The sequence below is a fragment of the Protobothrops mucrosquamatus genome, unplaced genomic scaffold, assembly GCF_001527695.2.
Source record: "Protobothrops mucrosquamatus isolate PMUCROS unplaced genomic scaffold, P.Mucros_1.0 scaffold_210, whole genome shotgun sequence".
NCBI classification, from domain to species: domain Eukaryota; kingdom Metazoa; phylum Chordata; class Lepidosauria; order Squamata; family Viperidae; genus Protobothrops; species Protobothrops mucrosquamatus.
This window is the reverse complement of record NW_015386286.1, coordinates 28,308-48,139: the sequence shown is the minus strand read 5'-3', so window position 1 is coordinate 48,139 and position 19,832 is coordinate 28,308. Positions and strand designations below refer to the sequence as shown.

Below are 19,832 nucleotides of genomic sequence, written 5' to 3'. Positions count from 1 at the left end.
TAGGGCTTCATAGAACTAGTCAATTTCATCCTCTTCAGCACCAGTGGTTGGGGCATAGATTTGGACTACTGTGATATTGAATGGTTTGCCTTGGATTCGAACTGAGATCATTCTGTCATTTTGGGGATTGTATCCCAGTATTGCTTTTCCTATTCTTTTATTGACTATGAAGGCTACTCCATTTCTTCTGAGGGATTCTTGCCCACAGTAGTATACCTGATGGTCATCTGAGTTAAATTCACCCATTCCTGTCCATTTTAGTTCGCTGATTCCTAAGATGTCGATGTTCAGTCTTGTCATCTCTTGTTTGACCACATCTAGCTTGCCTTGATTCATGGATCTTACATTCTAGGTTCCTATGGAGAAAAGATCTTTACAGCATCGGACTTTCCTTTCACCACCAGATGCATCCACAGCTGAGCGTCCTTTTGGCTTTGGCCCAGTCACTTCATTCTTTCTGGCGCTACTAGTACTAGCCCTCTGCTCTTCCCCAGTAGCATATTGGACACCTTCTGACCTGAGGGGCTCATCTTCCAGCGTCATATCTTTTTGCCTTTTGGTACTGTCCATGGGGTTTTCATGGCAAAGATACTGGAGTGGTTTGCCATTTCCTTCTCCAGTGGATCACATTTTGTCAGAACTCTCTGCTATGACCTGTCCGTCTTGGGTGGCCCTGTACGGCATAGCTTCATTGAGTTATGCAAGCCCCTTCGCCACGACAAGGCAGTAATCCATGAAGGAGATTGGATGTGCTACATATGATTAAATTCCATGGAGCTACTAATATTAGTAATTTGGCATCAGTTCGATTGATTCCTAATGAAAGCATATGAAAGACGGAAGACTACAGTTAAAAATGTGCCCTAGAGACACGAATATTTCAAACAGATCTTAACAGTTTATTTCTCTAATTTTGGTGATAGGGTGGTGCATTGTTACATGTTTACACTGATGGTTCGGTGTTGCTCACACATGGTGGGACTGAGATGGGTCAAGGTCTGCACACCAAGATGATTCAGGTAAATTAGGAATATGTATATAAAAGCCCTGTGCTGTTTTAATATATACCTCATTTGTTCAGCTACATCTATTTATAATAACAGCTTCTGAAATCCTGCAAGCCTCTTGACATGTAGATACCCCATTAAAATCTGTACCTCCCCCTTATTTCTCTTGCTGTATTATAACTTTTATTTGATAGAAGCCAGGATGGCTTGCTTTTTTCTTTTTTCTTTTTTCACTTAGAAAAAAAGGAAACAGCTATCCATAAAGTTATGTTTCTTTGGGTTGTGGCCAGTCTAACATTTAACAATGAATCCAATGTTCTCTTTGTAGGTTGCCAGCAAGACTCTGGGAATCCCTACCTCTAAGATCCATATAAGTGAGACAAGCACCAACACGGTGCCAAATACATCACCAACAGCTGCTTCTGTCAGTGCTGATATCAATGGGATGGCTGTTTTTGTAAGGAATATTACTTATACACAATTTTGTAGCTATCAGTTTGTAGCAGGGAACCCCTCCAATTCACTTGTCTGTACGCCTCCCCAGCAATCCCCAAAAGCTGTTATCAATACAATGTTTTATGTAAAAGGAAATGGTTAAATAAGTGACGGAGTACCATTATCTACATGTTGGTGGGGAAATCCTTTATCTTAGACCCTGGAATTCTATTGCTGATCAAAATAGCAGCATTAGAAATGATAATAACTGGTCATTAAGTTTCAGTGATGCTTAATTTGAGATGAACAATGATATAATAATAGACTCTAAACTATCTCTGTGATACATTTCCATAACCTGTTATCTGCCAGATGTGTTGTATCAGATTCTAATTTTTAGCTACCATGGCCAAAATTCCACATTAGAAAAGTTTGACTTATACAATCATTGCTGTTAGCACAAATCTGTCTGGCTTGGGAGTTCAAGAAACAGTTTGTTTAATTTGCACTATAAAAATGGGCATTCTGAGAATCTCTTAGCATATTTAGTTTTAGGACCACAGTATATGAGAGTTGCTGCTTCAAAAGTGCCCGACATGGCAATTTTAGGTCTAAAGCATATCGTTATATTTTTATTCATTTGAGGTCAGTTTCAGACAAGTAAAATGATATAGACTTAACTGCAATCTGCAGGCACAGTAGAGATCATCTTTGTAACAAAATGTTTTTTGTTTTGGATTATTTTTTAGAACGCTTGCCAGACCATCTTAAAACAATTGGAGCCATTCAGATGTGCTAACCCAAAAGGATCATGGCAAGATTGGGTATGTTTTCATTTGATGCAAGTTAAAGTTTTGGAAGTATAGCATAAATGTGCTGCCTATACTATTCCTTTTTTTTTTTTTTTGCAAATTCTAATTAGCTTTTTCCCATGCTATTTTTCTTAACTGCTTCATATTTCATTATATTGTTGCCATATCTCATTTTGATTATGTATTAATGTTGTATTGCAACTTTACTCAAACTGAGGCATCTTCCAGAATAAGTGGAGCTTTGTGGGAGACAACTACTACCATTTCCTAGCTCTAATGCTGACAGATCATGTCATTGTGGTCTGTACAGGATATGCCCTGTTCAAGGAGTCGTGGTGATAAAAGTGTCCTGTATTTTTATCTGATACAGGATGGTAATCAAGCTTGATTCCTGATGATATATCCATGCAGATTCCTGGGTGTTCCTGCCTTTCAATTGTAGTGAGATGAGTGGCAAACAAATTTAACAAATAAATAAATAAATCCCCGAGTCTAGCCTATAGCTCTGGACTTTCCAAATGGTCCCCCACCCATGTACTTATAAAAGCTATTTCAGTGTAGATTGCTGTATCAGCCATGTTTGGTTTGATCTAGTTGGTCTACTCTAAAGCATGTAAAAATATCAATGCAGAATAAGGCTGCCCATAGTTTTGAGTTGGCAAATATAAAAGCACAATTACAAGCCCTTTTAATATTTAGCAATGCATTCCTGTACATTTCAATTCAGAAGGAAATTCCATTTAGTTCTGTGGGATACCCTTCTAGATAAAGAAAAATGTTGGCAATATAGACTTGTAGTCTTTCAGATGCTGTTCCCAGCATTTTTCCACATTCACTGCATGTATCTGGAATTGGAGATGAGCAATAATCAAAATATCAGATTGCAGTCTCATATAGTTTTTGCTCAATGCTGATTTGGGGCAAAGGTCTATTGTGTTTTTAAAGTTGAACATTACGAGTTGAGAGGAAGTTTTTTTTTTTAATGTTTTGTTGATAATGTTTTCCTTATGAATAATTGTGCTACTCAATGAAACATTTCCATTCCACTCAGGAAATTACAATTATTCCAGTTTGAGAAAAGCCCAACAACATTTTATATGCTTGTTTTCAATAGGTGTTGGCAGCTTATCATGACTGTGTGAGTTTATCAGCTACAGGATTTTATAGGTGAGTGAAACTATCAGAGAGAAGATCTGCAAAACGTCATCAGGTTTGGAATTTGGGTATTATTTCTGCTGTTGGGGATTTAGATATAAGCTAATTTCATAAAATGGGTTTACAATAAAGAAGATGCGATAGACAGGCTTAGGATACAGGAGGATCTGGACAGACTTGAACACTGGGCGCTATCTAACAAAATGAAATTCAATGGTGAAAAAAGTAAGGTTCTACATTTAGGCAAGAAAAACCAAATGTACAGGTATAGTATAGGGGGTACCTTGCTCAATAGTAGTAACTGCGAGAGGGACCTCGGAGTCCTAGTGGACAATCATTTAAATATGAGCCAGCAGTGTGCTGCAGCTGCCAAAAAAGCCAACACAGTGCTAGGCTGCATTAACAGAGGGATAGAATCAAGATCACGTGAAGTATTAATACCACTTTACAATGCCTTGGTAAGGCCACACTTGGAATACTGCATCCAATTTTGGTCACCATGATGTAAAAAAGATGTTGAGACTCTAGAAAGAGTACAGAGAAGAGCAACAAATATGATTAGGGGACTGGAGGCTAAAACATATAAGGAACGGTTGCTGGAATTGGGTATGTCTAGTTTAACGAAGAGAAGGACGAGGGGGGACATGATAGCAGTGTTCCAATATCTTAGGGGCTGCCACAAAGAAGAGGGAGTCAGGCTATTTTCCAAAGCGCCTAAAGGCAGGACAAGAAGCAATGGGTGGAAACTAACTAAAGAGAGAAGCAACCTAGAACTAAGGAGAAACTTCCTGACAGTTAGAACAATTAAGCAGTGGAACAACTTGCCTCCAGAAGCGGTGAATGTGCCAACACTGGAAGTTTTTAAGAAGAAACTGGACAGCCATTTGTCCGAAATGGTATAGGGTTTCCTGCCTGAGCAGGAGGTTGGACTAGATGACCTCCGAGGTCCCTTCCAACTTTATCATCATCATCATCATCATCATCATCATCATCATCATCATCATTATTATTATTATTATTATTATTATTATTATTATTACTATGAGTTGTCTCTTATCAGCATTCTACTAACAGGCTTGTTAGCTCCACTTTTTTTTTTTAAATCTCAGACTGCAGTCTTGTCTTGAGTCACAATATTTGCATGCTCTAATAATACATAAGAATTAGAGAGAACAGCTAAATGTTCTTGTGGCTGAGGGCCAGAGGACAAGGAGGAAGAATGCTGTAACAAAGAAATGGAATAAGTGCAGCTTATTTCATGGAATAACTGAAGCAATTCTTCTGCTCTGGCCCTCTCAGAATGTTACCTCCAGATTTTGGGGACCAGGTTGGAACTGCAACTGTCTTGATTTCAGTCCCCTTGATTAATAAGAATTATGGTTGGATCTTCAGGATCCCCTATATTGCTTCACTTTATTAATTTTCAGATATTCTGACCTAACAACATTAGACTAAATCACAATCAATGATTTTACTGCAATGATAATAAAATCTGTACATGCATATTAATACATCCTTCGTGCCATCTCCTTCTGGGGTCAGCAACAATGTGCAGAAAAATGTGAAATAGTAGCTCAGAGAGATCAAAGCTACCGTAAACAAAAGAAAATGAAATGTAGGTAATCTAGTTTTCCCCCCACACTATATGCCAGGGGTAGTCAACCTTGGCTCTTTTATGACTCGTGGATTTCAATTCCCAGAATTCCTGAGCCAGGTGGCTCAGGAATTCTGGGAGTTGAAGTCCACGAGTCATAAAAGAACCAAGGTTGACTACCCCTACTATATGCTATATTTCTCCATCTCTTTTTATTCTTGCAAACCAACCTTGCCTTGACCATGTCCATACATTAGTTTATGCATTGCCTTTTATACCTTACAATCTCTCTGATGATTTTATATTTTCCTCCTTTTGTTCCCTCTCTGTTAAGCATTCCTAATGTTGGCTATGACTTCTCAAAGAATGCAGGAAAGCCTTTCAATTACTTCTCCTATGGTGTTGCTTGTTCTGAGGTTGAGATAGATTGTCTGACCGGTGACCATAAGGTAAGCAGAGTTACTAAATAGTTAAAAGCACTTCTTCATTTTCATGTAAGGAGGGACATTCTATAATAATTAAGAGTGTATTTAATGGATAAGATACTCTTGGCTTTAGATTCATTATGTGGACTTCAGTAAATCTTTTGCTCTGTGCTTATTTTTTTTTTTACTAGGTTTACATAGTTGGTTTTTTAAAAAAAAAATCATTTGGTGGATTCATCTGGGTAGGAAATTGGTATAATCACTTCCAAATTTGTGGTGGAATTTTTATAATCTTTTAAATAATTTTTATAAACTTTTATATCTATATTTTGTTTTAATCATTAATTTCATAACTGTGAAGGCCATCATGACAACTCCAAAGGGCTGCAGCTTTAAGCAATGAATTTTATAATCAGGATAACTTTTTAAATCACCAAGTACTGTGTTGTGTTGTACTGTATTGTGTTGCATTGCATTGCGTTGTGCATTGCATTGCATTGAGATCTTTAAGGCACACTGAGAGTTGTCTTGTCAACATCAATATCTAGGAGTTTTGACCTGGATAGTTCCAGCTCAGATGAAAACTTTGCTCTTCCATGAAACATATGAATAAAAACATCAAGTCAAATGCGATTCATATTTAGCTAATAATATGTGGTTAGCCTTGTGTTTACTGAGCTTTTACTTGTTTCGATGTTTAGAATCTTTACACTGATGTTGTGATGGATGTTGGCACCAGCCTGAATCCAGCTATAGATATAGGGCAGGTAAGCAGTGCAAGTTGTCTGTACTCTGTGAAGCTAAAATAGATGTGTATACAAACAGACAGATTAAAATGGTTAATAATCAGCAAAAGGCTTGATAAACAGCAGCAGTACTGTGAACTCTTTTAACACAGGGAACTGTTAATTGCTAATTTATTTTCAGTTTGTGTTAGCCTTCAAGTGTTTTGCACATGACATATATCTTTATGCCAGCTGGAAAATGGGAAATGGTTTGTTCATTACAGTGTAGATTCATTTCAGACAATGCTCACATGTTTTGGAGAAATTGAGCTTTCTATTTTAACCTGTGTTGCAATTCACCTAAATTACTAAATTCAGATATGTAACCAACTATGAGTACTATCAACAAAATATCATGCCACAAACCCATTATTTAGAACAGGGGTCCCCAACCCGCAGGCCACTACTGGACTAGGACCCATTCAAATCAGGACCATGCAAGTGGGGGGGGGCAGCGTGCACATGCACACATCTCCACTTGCATGAGCAGTGGGTGCTTGTGCTCACGCGTGAAGCTCCATTTGCTCAAGAGTGGCAGGTGCACGCTCCAACCACTTACAGGGAACCATCCCCTCTCCCTCCCCTCACCGGTCCCCCAAGCCAGAAAGGCTGAGGACCACATATTTACACATATAGTACAGTTGAATATATACCTACTTGAGCTGCCAAATCTTCAATATGTGGTAATATTAAAACTGGTATTGGTTAACATTTAACTTTGTTAAATTTATAATATTAGGTACACGCCAAATCTCATTTGCAGATGTTTTTCTTGTAGATAAGAACTGTTCACAAGGACTTTTACATTTATGTTTCATGTTCTTAACAACACATTAACATCGCTTTTTTCATCTACAATACGACATTAACCATTTTTGGGTCTAATAGCAATGTCTTAGCATGAGTCTCTGGCTGCTCATCAACTTCACCTGTCTCTACAAGAGATCACAGTTTTTAATGCATATTATCTATAATTTTGGGAAACAAGCCACTTTCAAAATTTACAAACGTGACTTAGTTTTCTAAATAACTACAATTATTTAGAATAGATACATTTTGGAAAGTTTGGAAACAAGCCCCATTCAGATGCCACTTGAACTGGAGCATTCACTATGTATTTCATGTTTTCTACTAACATTACTCAAATAACACATTTCCTTTTAATACTTGCAGGTTTGGTGTTAATGTCTGCAGGAGGAATGTATATGCATGAAAGACAAAATATGTTTGAGTCAGGATCATGCAAACATTTACTCTGCATGTGCAAAAGTGCAAAACAAACTTCCTTGGAACATGTAGATACCAGGACAGAGGCCAACCTTATCATAATAAAGGGCAGAGAGAGGAGGGGAGGGGGATTATCTGAATAGCTTACTGAAAAAGCAGTTCAGAGGCAGCATCCGAACAGACCAATTGGATCTGCCTTTCGTGGCCATACCTGAGAGGAGGACCAATGAAGTTTGGCATTTATTGCTAATGCAGTTCAGTATACTGTCCCAATGCATTAGCAATCATACACTTTAAATCATTGCTTACAAACAGATGGTAAAGCAATACATTTGTTATAATTTTATTAGTTACTTTGCCACTCATTTAAGCAATAATCATGTAATGCAATTTATATAAATGTCTGCAAACACTGTTTTTCTTAATCACTAAATAATTGCAATCTGGCTCTGAAGTCTTTGGACTGAGCAGTTTTCTTAGTTTGATGATGAAGTTTACAAACAGTCTTAATGAACCCAGTGGGCCTATTCCCAAGAACATGGGAATAGGATTGCAGTCATAATTAAGCATTTAGGAAGCTGGCCTAAGTGTGTCTGCAGAAACCTGTACAATATTTGGTTTTTAAATCTTTCAAAGGGATGGGGAAGAGAAAAGAAAAGAACAAATTTGGACTTGATTTATTTTTTTCAGATTGAGGGAGCATTTGTCCAAGGAATTGGGCTGTTTACCCTGGAGGAGCTACGCTATTCTCCAGAAGGCAACTTGTATACACGGGGGCCTGGAATGTACAAGATCCCTGCATTCGGTGACATTCCATCAGAGTTCCATGTTTCTCTTCTCCGGGATTGTCCAAATAGCAAAGCCATTTATTCATCTAAGGTAAATATCTCACTGGGAAATAAATTTCTCCATTTGTCAATTAACATATATGCAACGCAGAGCACTCTTCTCATGTCTTCTGTATTCCAGATATTTCATAACAATTGGCAACATGGGACCTTGCTTTGCTTGCTTCAGTCAGTAACCAAAATACAATCAAGTATACTTTAGGTGATGAATATCACTGGATTAATTCTATGCTGCATTGAAGAATATCTTTCTCCCTTTCCGTTTATGATTCTCTTTATTCTTTTATTCTTTCTTTCCACCCACCATTCTAAAACAGTGTAGTATTTATAGGATAGGCCAATGCTGGGTCAGAACTTATTAGCTGGAGCACCAGAGCATAATGATTTTCATACTATTACACTGAGGAATGTAAATATTATGTGTTAACAACTCTATTTATCTCTTCCATATTATCCTGCCTTACCTTAAAACATTTTAATGACCTTACTGCAGGATGAACTGAAATTGCTCATTTTGTTTACTGGCTATAGAAAATTTATTATATTGTAAATGTTTCTCCACTAATTAAGTACTCTTTGGCTGAATGCACAGACCACTTTAAATCCTAAATGCAGCTTAACAAAATACTGTAAATAGCAGCTAAACAATACTATGGCTAAATATGATGAGCAGGTTCACACAACATGCTGAATCACATACAATTCCATTTGAGCTAATGCATTTTACTTACCTAATTTCTCTAATTAAACATTATACAAGATCAATAATATCACTGCTTATTGGTCCTGGAGTTATTCCCTAATAGACAGATATATCTGTCTTCTCCAGGCACTCCTGCCTATACAATTAACTGTATAGTGAAAGTGGATACATTGTTGCCTCCATCAAAAAGTGAAAGTGGATACAATTAACTGTAGTGAAAGTGGATACAATTAACTGTAAAAGTGAAAGTGGATACATTGTTGCCTCCATCATATTGGGGTTATTCAATTGTGATGGTTCACAAGTTAGCTGATGATGTCAAATAAGAGAGCATAACATGAAATACAACATACAAATTATGCACAAAAGATACATTTTTCCACCACTGTATGTGGTCCAGTGAAATTGTGAATTGGTACATTATATATGTATATCTTGTTACATGCTGAAAATACGTTTTTGATGGAGGATTGCATGGCCTTTTGCCCTTTCATCTCCACAGGCTGTGGGTGAGCCTCCATTGTTCTTAGCAGCCTCCGTATTTTATGCTATCAAAGATGCAATTGTCTCTGCAAGAGAAGAATCTGGATTAAAAGGAATATTCAGATTATATAGTCCAGCTACTCCAGAAAGAATACGCAATGCTTGTGTTGATTCCTTCACCAAACTGGTAAGTTAATTTATCTCCTATTCTCCTCTTCAAATATAATTAGTTAAGCATTAGATCAACAGGAACAAGGACCCAGCTTTGAATTGGTAAAGGCTTTCCCAAACACTTGGTAATCACAACATTCAACAATTTTATGGTGCTTTTCAAGGATTCAAAATTTATGATCTTGAAATCTTCGTGGCAAACTAGATCTCCTTGCGAGTCCATGGGAGAAGCAAGATTTGAACAAAGATTTCTGACTTGAACTTTAGTCTTTTAACTGGTACACTAAAGAACACTTTTTCTAAAATAAGAGTCTTTTAGAAGTTGCCCATGCAGTCAAGTATATTAAGGAAAAATCCATCAAAATGCAGATATTAATGGAAATAATGCACCATATTTTATTACAAAAATGATTTGCAAAACTTTAAACATTGGGTACAATTGCAAACAAAACTACACATGTTTGGAGAAGTGTATTCCTAAATTCATGCAATTGTTAGTACAACTTTTTTTAAAAAATTGTTTCACGATTGACGAATTGAATTCAACATAGCTGCAGAAACTATTAAGATAAAACAAAATTAATATCTTTCCTCATCCTTAAAAATGACTCTTGACCCATGAAGTCCAGTGTTATTGATTCAGGACTTCAGGACTTCAAGTAGAAGCTATTTTCAGCCCTACCTGGAAATGCAAAAAAATTGAAGCATTTATAATTTGTTCTCACCCCTTTTTTTTTCTTTTTAGTGTCTACCTGCTGAACCAGAAACTCTCAAACCATGGTCTGTGAGTGTGTGAATGAAGACATCTCTAGAAATTAGCTCCAGGGACCAACAAAGCAGTACCTCTAAGCTGAAATCAGAACTGTATTCCGTGTCTCCTTTACTGATTGAGAAAGCGTTATAATGTAATTGTGGAAGCATTGATGTTGATCAAGAAAAATGTTATTGTTGATAAATTATTGCAGATATTATATGTAACAAAGGGAGAGAGTAAATTACTTTTCTTCTGTGAACAGAAAGATTGCCATGGTTCCTTTAAGCTTGCAGTGAAGATCAGGGAAACACTATGTATATGTTCATTTTTCAAGTGCAATCATGGTATCCAGCCTCAAAAATGCAGCTTTAGCTGCAGCGGATTAATCATCATCATAACATCTAATTTCTTCTTAATTTTTTGGATGGATCACTGAAGACAGAGGCCACTGTTTCCTTTTCCTTTTGTGTACTAAGAATGAGAGAGGTAGTTTAATGGCTAACAGAGGCACTTTTGGCCCCTGTTTTCAGCTTCCTGTTCTTGCAAATTTGCTAGAGTAAAATCAGTGTTATTCCCTTAGTCAGAGTGAGACAATCACCCCAGGAGGAGATGCAAGGCCTATAATGATCTAATGCCCAAATCCATGGGATTATGATCTATTGAACTCAGTGGGGCTTACTTTTGAGTTGGCATATACAGAATATCAGTAACTTATATGTGTATATATCATAGAAAGCTGTTTTTCTCACAACCTATGGAGCATAATCTTCAGTTTAATTTTGTCAAAAAATGGATAGGCTAAACTGAGGATTGTGGGATTGCACAAAAGCACAATTTGTGGAGGCTTATTAGGGAATACTGTTTTGCCCTATAGTGTTTGATCAGTGTAGTGTTTATATAACCAAACACTCCGCTACATGAATATTGATTTTTTCCCCTTTTATCCATTCTGTGCTATGATACTTTTATGTGTAGGCTAGGATTATTATTATTATTGCAATTCTGTACTCAGGGTGAATATGTCCAAAATTCACACATTTTAAGACAACAAAAAATGAAATACATTGTACAATAAACATATTTTCAATAGATAATAGATAAGAAGTTAAGGAGCCCTAAGATATTAGAGAAATGGGAAGAATCCTGGACAAGTTTATCATACTAGTTCCATTTCAGGAGGAGAAATGTACAGTGAACTGGCTGGACTTTCTTCCTGAAAATGAACTAGCTCATAATTTATTTTAAGTGTTTAAAAGCCATTCAGTTCACCATATAACTATAGGGCACTCCATTTCTCCCATATCAAATTCCATTATACTCTGTGTGCTATATAGCTCTTTACACTCTTTTAGAATCTTATAAATTTTAGAATCAATATCAATTAATACAAACTCATTTCCAAATGTTCAGAAACCAGGTAATGGTATCATTCAAAGATCCTGATTTTGCTTTGGGCTCTTGGGATGCAGTTTGTGGTTGATACAAACTGTATGAAAGCAACAGAAAAACAACGACATACAAAATTTTAGTGCTTTCTAACAAAAGTGAATAGGTGCATAAGCACTAACAACCCAAACCTTGAATGGACCAAATATAGTCACATTATTTTCATGTAATTCCCAATGATTTCAATAGGTGTACTCTAAATGAAACTAAATTGTAATCAAACTTCTTGTTTTTCCAAGTAGTTGCTGAGTAGAGCAATACAATACAACTATGCTGTATATTAAATGTCATCATGGACTACAGGATTGTAAAATAGGGAGTTATGGTACTTTTTATAATAAGATAAAATACATTGATTACAACTCTTGTTCGTCATTTACTAAAATAATACTTAATATTTGATGTTGATAGTTACCATTTTGTGTTTTGATGGAAGAAAGAAAAGAGGTTGATTGTTTCATAGGGCTGTCATTGTCTACTTGCTCTAATATTGATACATGAGACGAACAAATCAAAGTGTAATACTAGGCCAGTGACCAGTTCTGCCTCTTCCTTCTGCTTCCATTTTTGTTTTGTGGCAACTAGGATTCATAACTATTCTGGGGCTGACCATGGTTGATTCTCCATTACAGTTTAGGATAAGATTATCCTTTTTACTTGCAGCTGCAATACACCTCAGTCAGGCACTTTTACATCATAGAAATGACACTATTCTTGAGGCATTTGATACTGCTGTGATGATCACCTCTAAAACTTACAGGGCCTGAGGTCATGATGGAATCTCTTTTCATTGTTGAAAATGTTGGATGAAGCTGTTGAAGTGACGTGAAGGAAAATAATGGAGTTGTATCATTTCAATCTTAAGAAGTGGTTTGTGTTACTTCATGAGACATATTCAATGTCCTGTTGAAGAAAAAGACCATTCTGAAATCCTACTTTTTGGTTTCTTATTCATTGAATTCACTGGAAAATCCCATTCCTTAGCTGATCCCTAGTTTCAGGAAGAACATGTTATCACTGGCCTATTTTAAAAGCTAACAAAGTCTGTGATATTTAGTCCATAAAATTGATGTTAAACATGACTTCCGGTTTGCCGATGTGGCTGCTGCAGATGCTTGGAAGGCGACTCCGTCTTCCACGTCTGATTTTTCTTCGCTGGGGGACTCTGGAAAGGGTCAAAAGTCACCCTGTAGGGGCGACGAGCAAGGAGGGGACCCCCACTTGATTGTGGGAGGGTGATCTGGGGCAGCCCTCCAAACTGGCAGATAAAAGACTGGCCATATCAATATGGCTCGTCATTAGGCTGCTATCGAGCACTTTGAAAGCAATGCGGATGAAACTGGGTGAGATCTGATCTTCTCTTTACCCTAAGTACCTTATTTTCCTGTAAAGACTGTTTGAAGTATCTTCCCCCTGTGAGGAGAGAGGGAAGGGAATTTCTATCCCACCCTCTAAGAATAGCGGCGTCTGACTACCCAGGGGAATCAAAGCATTAAAAAGAACAACTTTAATCTAATTTGATTTATATGTTCCTGAAACTTGGGGACCAAAAATTTTCCTATTTCTATTGGAGACTTTTGTTTTTATCTACAAAAAAGAAATAAAATTGGAAAAAGAATTAGAAAAATTCGGGACTTTAAAAACTCTAAATGTCATCGGTGACATCTTGTGGTGAAGCTTGGTATTGCAGGTTGTTATTTCCTAAAAAGAGACTTGGCTCAAAGCCCAGACCTTAGATAAGACCTTCCTGACTTTGGTACCATCTATGAGAGATTTAGCTGTAAGAAAACAGCTGGGCAGCAAAATTGGCCTACTTAAACTGTGAATGTAAACCTTTACTGACTTTTGCTTAACAAATAACTTTTACTAGAAAGACTATTTAAGTGAAAGAGATGGATGAAGATCAGGAAAAGATTCTTTCTATGTTGAAAGCGATATATGAAACCATTCTTTTAGCTTGTGATAAAATAAGACCTAAAATAAAAGATCAAGATGCCAGCTTAGATGCACAAAGCCAAATTTTGACTACAACCAAAGAACCAACAATGCAGAAGATAACAGAAGAAGCAGGACAACCAAATATTAAGACAGACCAACAAATCCAGAAAAGGGAGTGAAAAACATTGAAAATGGAAATGACTTTCTATATAAATCAGAAGAAATTTGAGAAAGAAGTAGAACAGATTGAATTGAAGACAAACATATTAGAGCAAACATGGGGAACTGGAATAATAGGGAGACAATTTAACGAATACAAATGGGCTAGTCCTTCCAGAAAACTGGCAATCAAATGGTCTCCTTTAATTCAAATAACATATGTAAGAATGGAGGGAGATCTATTTGATGATTTAAAGGCGCTGATATGGAAGCCTAGTTGGCAAAGGAAGAAAGCTAGAATAAGGTTGAAAAAACTGGGATTTTGACTCATTAGAGGGGATTTTATATTGCCAATTAGAGGGTTAAAGGAAGATGTTGAGATAAGAGGAATTTTGGTATTAGATTTAAAATATTTGGAAACCAGTTGAAAATAAGGATTTCATCGGTTTAATATTTAAAAATTAGACTTAAAGGGGGATATTGTGTTATTAAGTAGATGATTTAATATGGTGGGAAATAGATAACTCTTAGGAAATAGAACAAGATTATATTCAAATAGATAAAATGTGTATTTTGGATATTATAGTTTGTTATGAAGTGAGATAAGGAAAATTTTGGTTATCCAAAGTCTGAAAATTATAAATATCAAAGGTTAAATTGGAATATTGATAAGACATTAAAAATTTCAGGATATGGATTGAAATTAAAAATAACAGGATATGGATTGTTTATGAAGATTGAATGTAATTAAGATATATATAACCTAAACATTTATTGATAAATGTAATAATGATGTTCTTATTGAGTTGATATAATTAGAAATGTACTAACCTGAATATGAGACAGTAAATGTTAATGGAAAAAGAGAAATATTTGATGTTTTAACCTGAGATTTGCACTAAGATTTTGTTATTAAACTATTGATTAACCCAGTCACCACATTGCTTTTTAAATATTCAAATGTAAAATTGGAAAATTAATAAAATATTATATAAAAAAGTGATGTTAAACAAGGATTCAAATTAAATGTACCTGCTGCGTGGTATTTGCAAAAGAAGGGATAGCTATCAATAACATCTTGTTATTAATGATTCTTCACAGGAAGGCTACTTTTCCAGGAAGCAGGCAGATTAATTTTATCTGCATACATTACAGACATTTCGGAATGAGCTTACTCTTTTATGATTAATCTGGATGTCTGCTCTAAATGAAACAGTGTGAAAAATAAACATGTATTTAAATGCTTTTGTTGTTTCTACATAATGTTATGATGAGTCACAGGATACACAGTTTCTCTCCCTCCTGGAGGTTTGCCAGGAACAACTATGCCTTGAATGGAAGAAGGTTTTCTCCTCATCAGTGGCCTCCAAATGCAGCACATTAATTCCTCCCCCTCGTCAAAGATGAAAATCATTCTCAATTATGGGAGAATGTATTTCACAAAATGTATGTTGGGGAAGCTAGATCTGTCAAACTTGTGATGTCACGTGACGTCGCGAGACATGCCGGGACAGTTTTGCCATTGCCGGCAATGGGATGAGCGCAGCTTCCGGATGATGCGTCCGGCCCGTGGGCTGGCAGTTTGACACCCCTGGCCTACAGGGATTACAGTCACTGGGAATAAATTTTGTATTCTCTACACAACTCCAATCTGGATTCTATTTCTTGGATGTGGCCAAATCTAGAGATCAAATATGGGCCATTAATTTATACAGAATAGAATGCAGAATAACAGAGTTGGAGGTCTTCTAATCCAACCACCTGCTCAAGCTGCCAATCTCTTCTTAAAAACCAATATACCATCACTGAATCATCCAGACATACATGGATAATTTCCATAAAGCATCATAAATGTCATCACAGCAGTAATATATTGGTCCTATATTAAAAGCTGTCCTGTCACAACAGTTATTTTTATATCTTCAAAAGTAAAATTTAAAGTAATTCTGATTGTGTGAGTATAACTCCATATTGCAGTAAGTAAAAGAATAACGTGGAAAATACAGAATTCAAAGGGTGGTCATTCAAAAGATTAAATGGGAAACAGTGCAACACACCAGAAGTGCATCATTCCTTTTATTCAAAACCTTTATCAAGCAATTAAAATCTATAGCCTCTGGTGGACGCTTCTTGTCCCCAGTTATCAAACCTGATGGCATTTCAAGTTGGCAATCTTGAGATATTGAGTAACAAACTTGATCTTTGTTCCCCCAAATTGGTTTTCCTTAAATGAAATGCCATTAATAACAGTGGTACAAATGTGCTGCAGACTCTCCTGCACTGCTATTGCTGAACAGACTAGTGTAAAACACTTTCATAAAAATCCAGCACCTATTTGAAGATCAGCCATTCTGCTAAGAGTGGGCTTTACAGTTGATTATATCCTCTACAGGCCAAAATGGAGAACTTCACATTAGTAGATGTAATATGATGGATATTATATCTTTGGACTTTAAAATGCTTTCAAAAAATTTATCCCCCAAAGGTTCATGAACCACATCAGCAGCCATGCAAATAGAACATTTGTCTGAAATAGTATAGATTTTCCTGCCTGAGCAGGGGGTTGGACTAGATGACCTCCAAAGTCCAATCCAACTTTATTATTATTATTATTATTATTATTATTATTATTATTATTATTATTATTANGCGGGACTGGCCTAGGGTAATTTTTAAGAGGGGTTTTAGAGGGGTTTTTAAGCATATTTTAATCAGACAATTTAAATATTTCATTTTAATTAATTTTAATTTGTGATTGTTATCGGTGTTTTTAATTGATTGTCAGCCGCCCTGAGTCCGCAAGGAGAAGGGCGGGATATAAATTCGAATAATAAATAAATAAATAAATATTATTATTATTATTATCTTTTATTCATTAAACATGAACCTCAGTCAAATGAACATTCAAATTGGCTGGCGCTGATGGTTGACACGGGTTGCTACCAGCATCCTGGGTGTCAACCAGGTATCTCCTTAAAATATAAGATGTTCCGAGTAGCGCAGTTTTTTGTAACATTGCTGGAGTTATTGCAGGAAGCTGCAGTTTCTTGATGTATTTTGCAAAGTTTTGGGACATAGTTCCCAGTGCCCCGATGACAATGGCTACCACTGTTACACGTTTCATCCATAATCGCGCAGTTTCGATGGCCAGTTTGCGATATTTCATTTTTTCCCCAGTTCTTTTTCTTCGACTCTGGCATCTCCTGGTACAGCAATATCAATCAGCTGTACACTTCGGTTCTCTACAACTGTGATATCTGGCGTATTGTGTTCCAAATGGTGATCTGTCTGTATTCGAAAGTCGCACAAGATCTTCATCTTCTCATTCTCAACAACTTTGTTGAGAATGAGGAACACCCTATGTTCCCATGACTTTTCGGACACAGACAAGTCGTATTTTTTACACAATGCCCAGTGGATTAATTTAGCAACTTGGTCATGTTGTAATCAGTTGTTGTTGTTGTTGTTGTTGTTATGATTATTATTATTATTATTATTATTATTATTATTATTATTATTATTACTACTACTACTACTACTACTATTATTAACAACATAGATCCCATTGTTATGAGAGAATGTAAAATTTCCCCAAAGCTCTGAATCCAGACAAGGCTTTTGATTGTTTCTACATGACATGGAATTAGAGGTGAGAAGTCAGGTGCTAACATTTGCAGATTATTCAGGAGCATAAAATAAAAAATGGACTGTGAACAACTCCAGAATATTTGGGACCAATAAAAGGAAGTGCTTCTTTACAAATCACACAATTACATTATGGAATTTGTTTCCACTAGATGTCAAGGCTACCAGTGTAAGAGTCTGAGATTTCACTTCATTAGTTCAGTTCTGTGCATTCTTCTTTGATGTCTAATCCTAACTGTTTCCAGAAATGCATATGAGGTCCCAGAGCAAACTTCTGGAAAAGGCAAATGCATCAAAGTCAAATCGAAAGAAATGGCAAAGCCTTTTCTTCTGCACAAGGGATAATTCACTGAACATCTGTTCTTCTAGCCAGGTATATGTCCACTGGAACTTGGAATCCATGAACTCAGGCATCTGGATGTTATCTGGAAATCCAGTCCGGAGCATCAAATGGTGCACTTCATTGCCAAGAAACCCAAACATTATGATATAGTCATATTGAACAAGACATGGATGACACAGCTTGACTAAGGGTGTCCATTCAACACTGGCATTCTTCAATCCAATGTACAAGATGTAGTCAATGAACTCTCCGAAGGTTAGATTTTCTGCCAACCGATGCATGTACGCAGAAATGAGTCTATGGAAAGGATCCCTAATGAAAACCACTTTTGTGTAGGCTTTAAGCAGAGCTTCCATTGACGTCAAGTTATATTTACTCAGGGCCATTTTGTTACCAAAGTCCTGGTGATAGAGGACAGGAACCTGCAATGTGACATTTCCTTTCTCCAATATAACTTCCAACAGGTGCTCCCACTCTTCCACTCCGGTGGCTGGTATTTTGCAATACAGGAAATTCAGTTTGTGATTCACTGCAATAGAAGAGAGTACCTGGGAAGCTTTCTTTTGTGTAGCTGGAAGTTTAGTGAGTTTGCTCTTTTTCCTGCAAAAAGACCGCAATGTCTTTTTTCTGACCCGTTGAACATGTAGCAGAGCATCAAATGTGAGGGGTACATCAATCTTCTCTTTGATGGTCAAATGGTCTGTAAACACGATGGGAAAAGCTATTCAAGAATGTGTATCATCAGATCCATGATACCATTTGTCCCTTTACTTCTAATAAGGGCCTTGTGGGCACAGAGATACTTATGACTGCAAACTCCCCCACCCTTTTTTTAGTCTCCTCCAGTTGTGCCACTGAGTAACCTGCAACTTTGTTCCCTAACTTTTGGGGACAAGAAGCTTGCACAAATGCTTTTATAGGATCTGATATGGGCTTAACATAGCCTTTTCCTAAACATTTTTATCTTACACCAAACTAGAAAAAGACCGCAAACCCACATCTCCTCTCATAAATGTTGCATGGGCCCACCCACACAACATGTGAGGCAGACCCTTTTCAACAAGTTGCCCTCCGGAAAAGAAAATGTGAAACCCCAGGTGTTGACAAGTTTATCTTCCCTTGCAATAGCTTGCTGGGAGAGAGGTTGTTTTACATATTTTCTCCTACCACCAATTGCTAATCAAGTAATGAACACCTGAAATAAATACCTATTGGGTGTGTTCATTTTGCTACCATACTATATCAACAAAGTTACATTTTTATATTATTACGATACTTTTTGAAAAGGAAGAGGAGGAAACAACTGAGTATAAGTTATGCCAGTATTATTATTTGTTTGTTATGTGCTGTCAAGTCACTAAAATTAATCTTTTGCTATGGAGCTAGGATTCATTGGCAATGTTAATAAACTGCAACAGATATACGTCTGTATAAAAAGAGAAAGAGAATATGGCAGGTTTGAAGGAGTGTTTCTCCAATGAAGCTATACTTGTTAAAGATGGTTGACTTTTAATAACTTTATTAAAATTTCCTTGGGCTTTGTTGCAAGACACCTATTAAACACCTTGATTCTAAGAACATAGGGAAGTGCCTTCCACTGCCTGTATTTCCTCAACACATGTCTTTGGCTAGTTGAGGCAGCTTAATGTTGCTTTAGATGAGGGATGGGGGGGGATATCTTACCTTGCTGCTGAAGGGAAGAGAGATGATGGTGCCACCAAAGCAGGGAAATAAAACCTACGCAAGTTAAGATGATGGCTCGAGGGAGAGAGCGCATTGTCTTGTCTGTCCTACGCAAAGGAGAGCTGCTAAGAAAAACAACAATCATCTGGAGCATTGTCCACAGAAACACTCTTGGATGTTTATTCTGGGCAGCAGAAATACGAGAATAAGGTTAAAGTA

General features: G+C 36.7%; 2 protein-coding genes across 2 annotated transcripts in view; one reads left to right on the top strand and one right to left on the bottom strand.

Moving 5' to 3' along the window:
- The window catches only part of XDH (xanthine dehydrogenase), a 59,138-nt gene extending 46,858 nt beyond the window's left edge, over positions 1 to 12,280 (top strand). Inside the window, 9 exon segments of the mRNA XM_029286288.1 lie at positions 924 to 1,019; positions 1,336 to 1,464; positions 2,192 to 2,266; positions 3,369 to 3,421; positions 5,338 to 5,452; positions 6,130 to 6,195; positions 8,131 to 8,319; positions 9,494 to 9,661; positions 10,391 to 12,280. Coding sequence (XP_029142121.1) covers positions 924 to 1,019; positions 1,336 to 1,464; positions 2,192 to 2,266; positions 3,369 to 3,421; positions 5,338 to 5,452; positions 6,130 to 6,195; positions 8,131 to 8,319; positions 9,494 to 9,661; positions 10,391 to 10,441 — 942 coding nt within the window. The 3' untranslated portion in view covers positions 10,442 to 12,280.
- A 5,538-nt stretch (positions 12,281 to 17,818) lies between these two features.
- On the bottom strand, positions 17,819 to 19,767 carry LOC107297153 (carbohydrate sulfotransferase 8-like). Its single transcript, XM_015826514.1, has 2 exons — positions 19,614 to 19,767; positions 17,819 to 18,630 (listed from the first exon to the last, which is right to left on the bottom strand). The coding sequence occupies exons 1-2, from the start codon at positions 19,765 to 19,767 to the stop codon at positions 17,819 to 17,821; spliced, it is 966 nt and encodes a 321-aa protein (XP_015682000.1).
- Between the last annotated feature and the right edge of the window lie 65 nt (positions 19,768 to 19,832).

Bases quoted from the DNA above. Each gene is read 5' to 3' on its own strand.
- LOC107297153 (XM_015826514.1), bottom strand. From the start codon at position 19,767: ATGCTCCAGATGATTGTTGTTTTTCTTAGCAGCTCTCCTTTGCGTAGG. The intron at 18,631-19,613 runs GTAAGATATCCC...TCGTGTTTACAG, and splicing joins CTCTTCCCTTCAGCAGCAAG to ACCATTTGACCATCAAAGAG.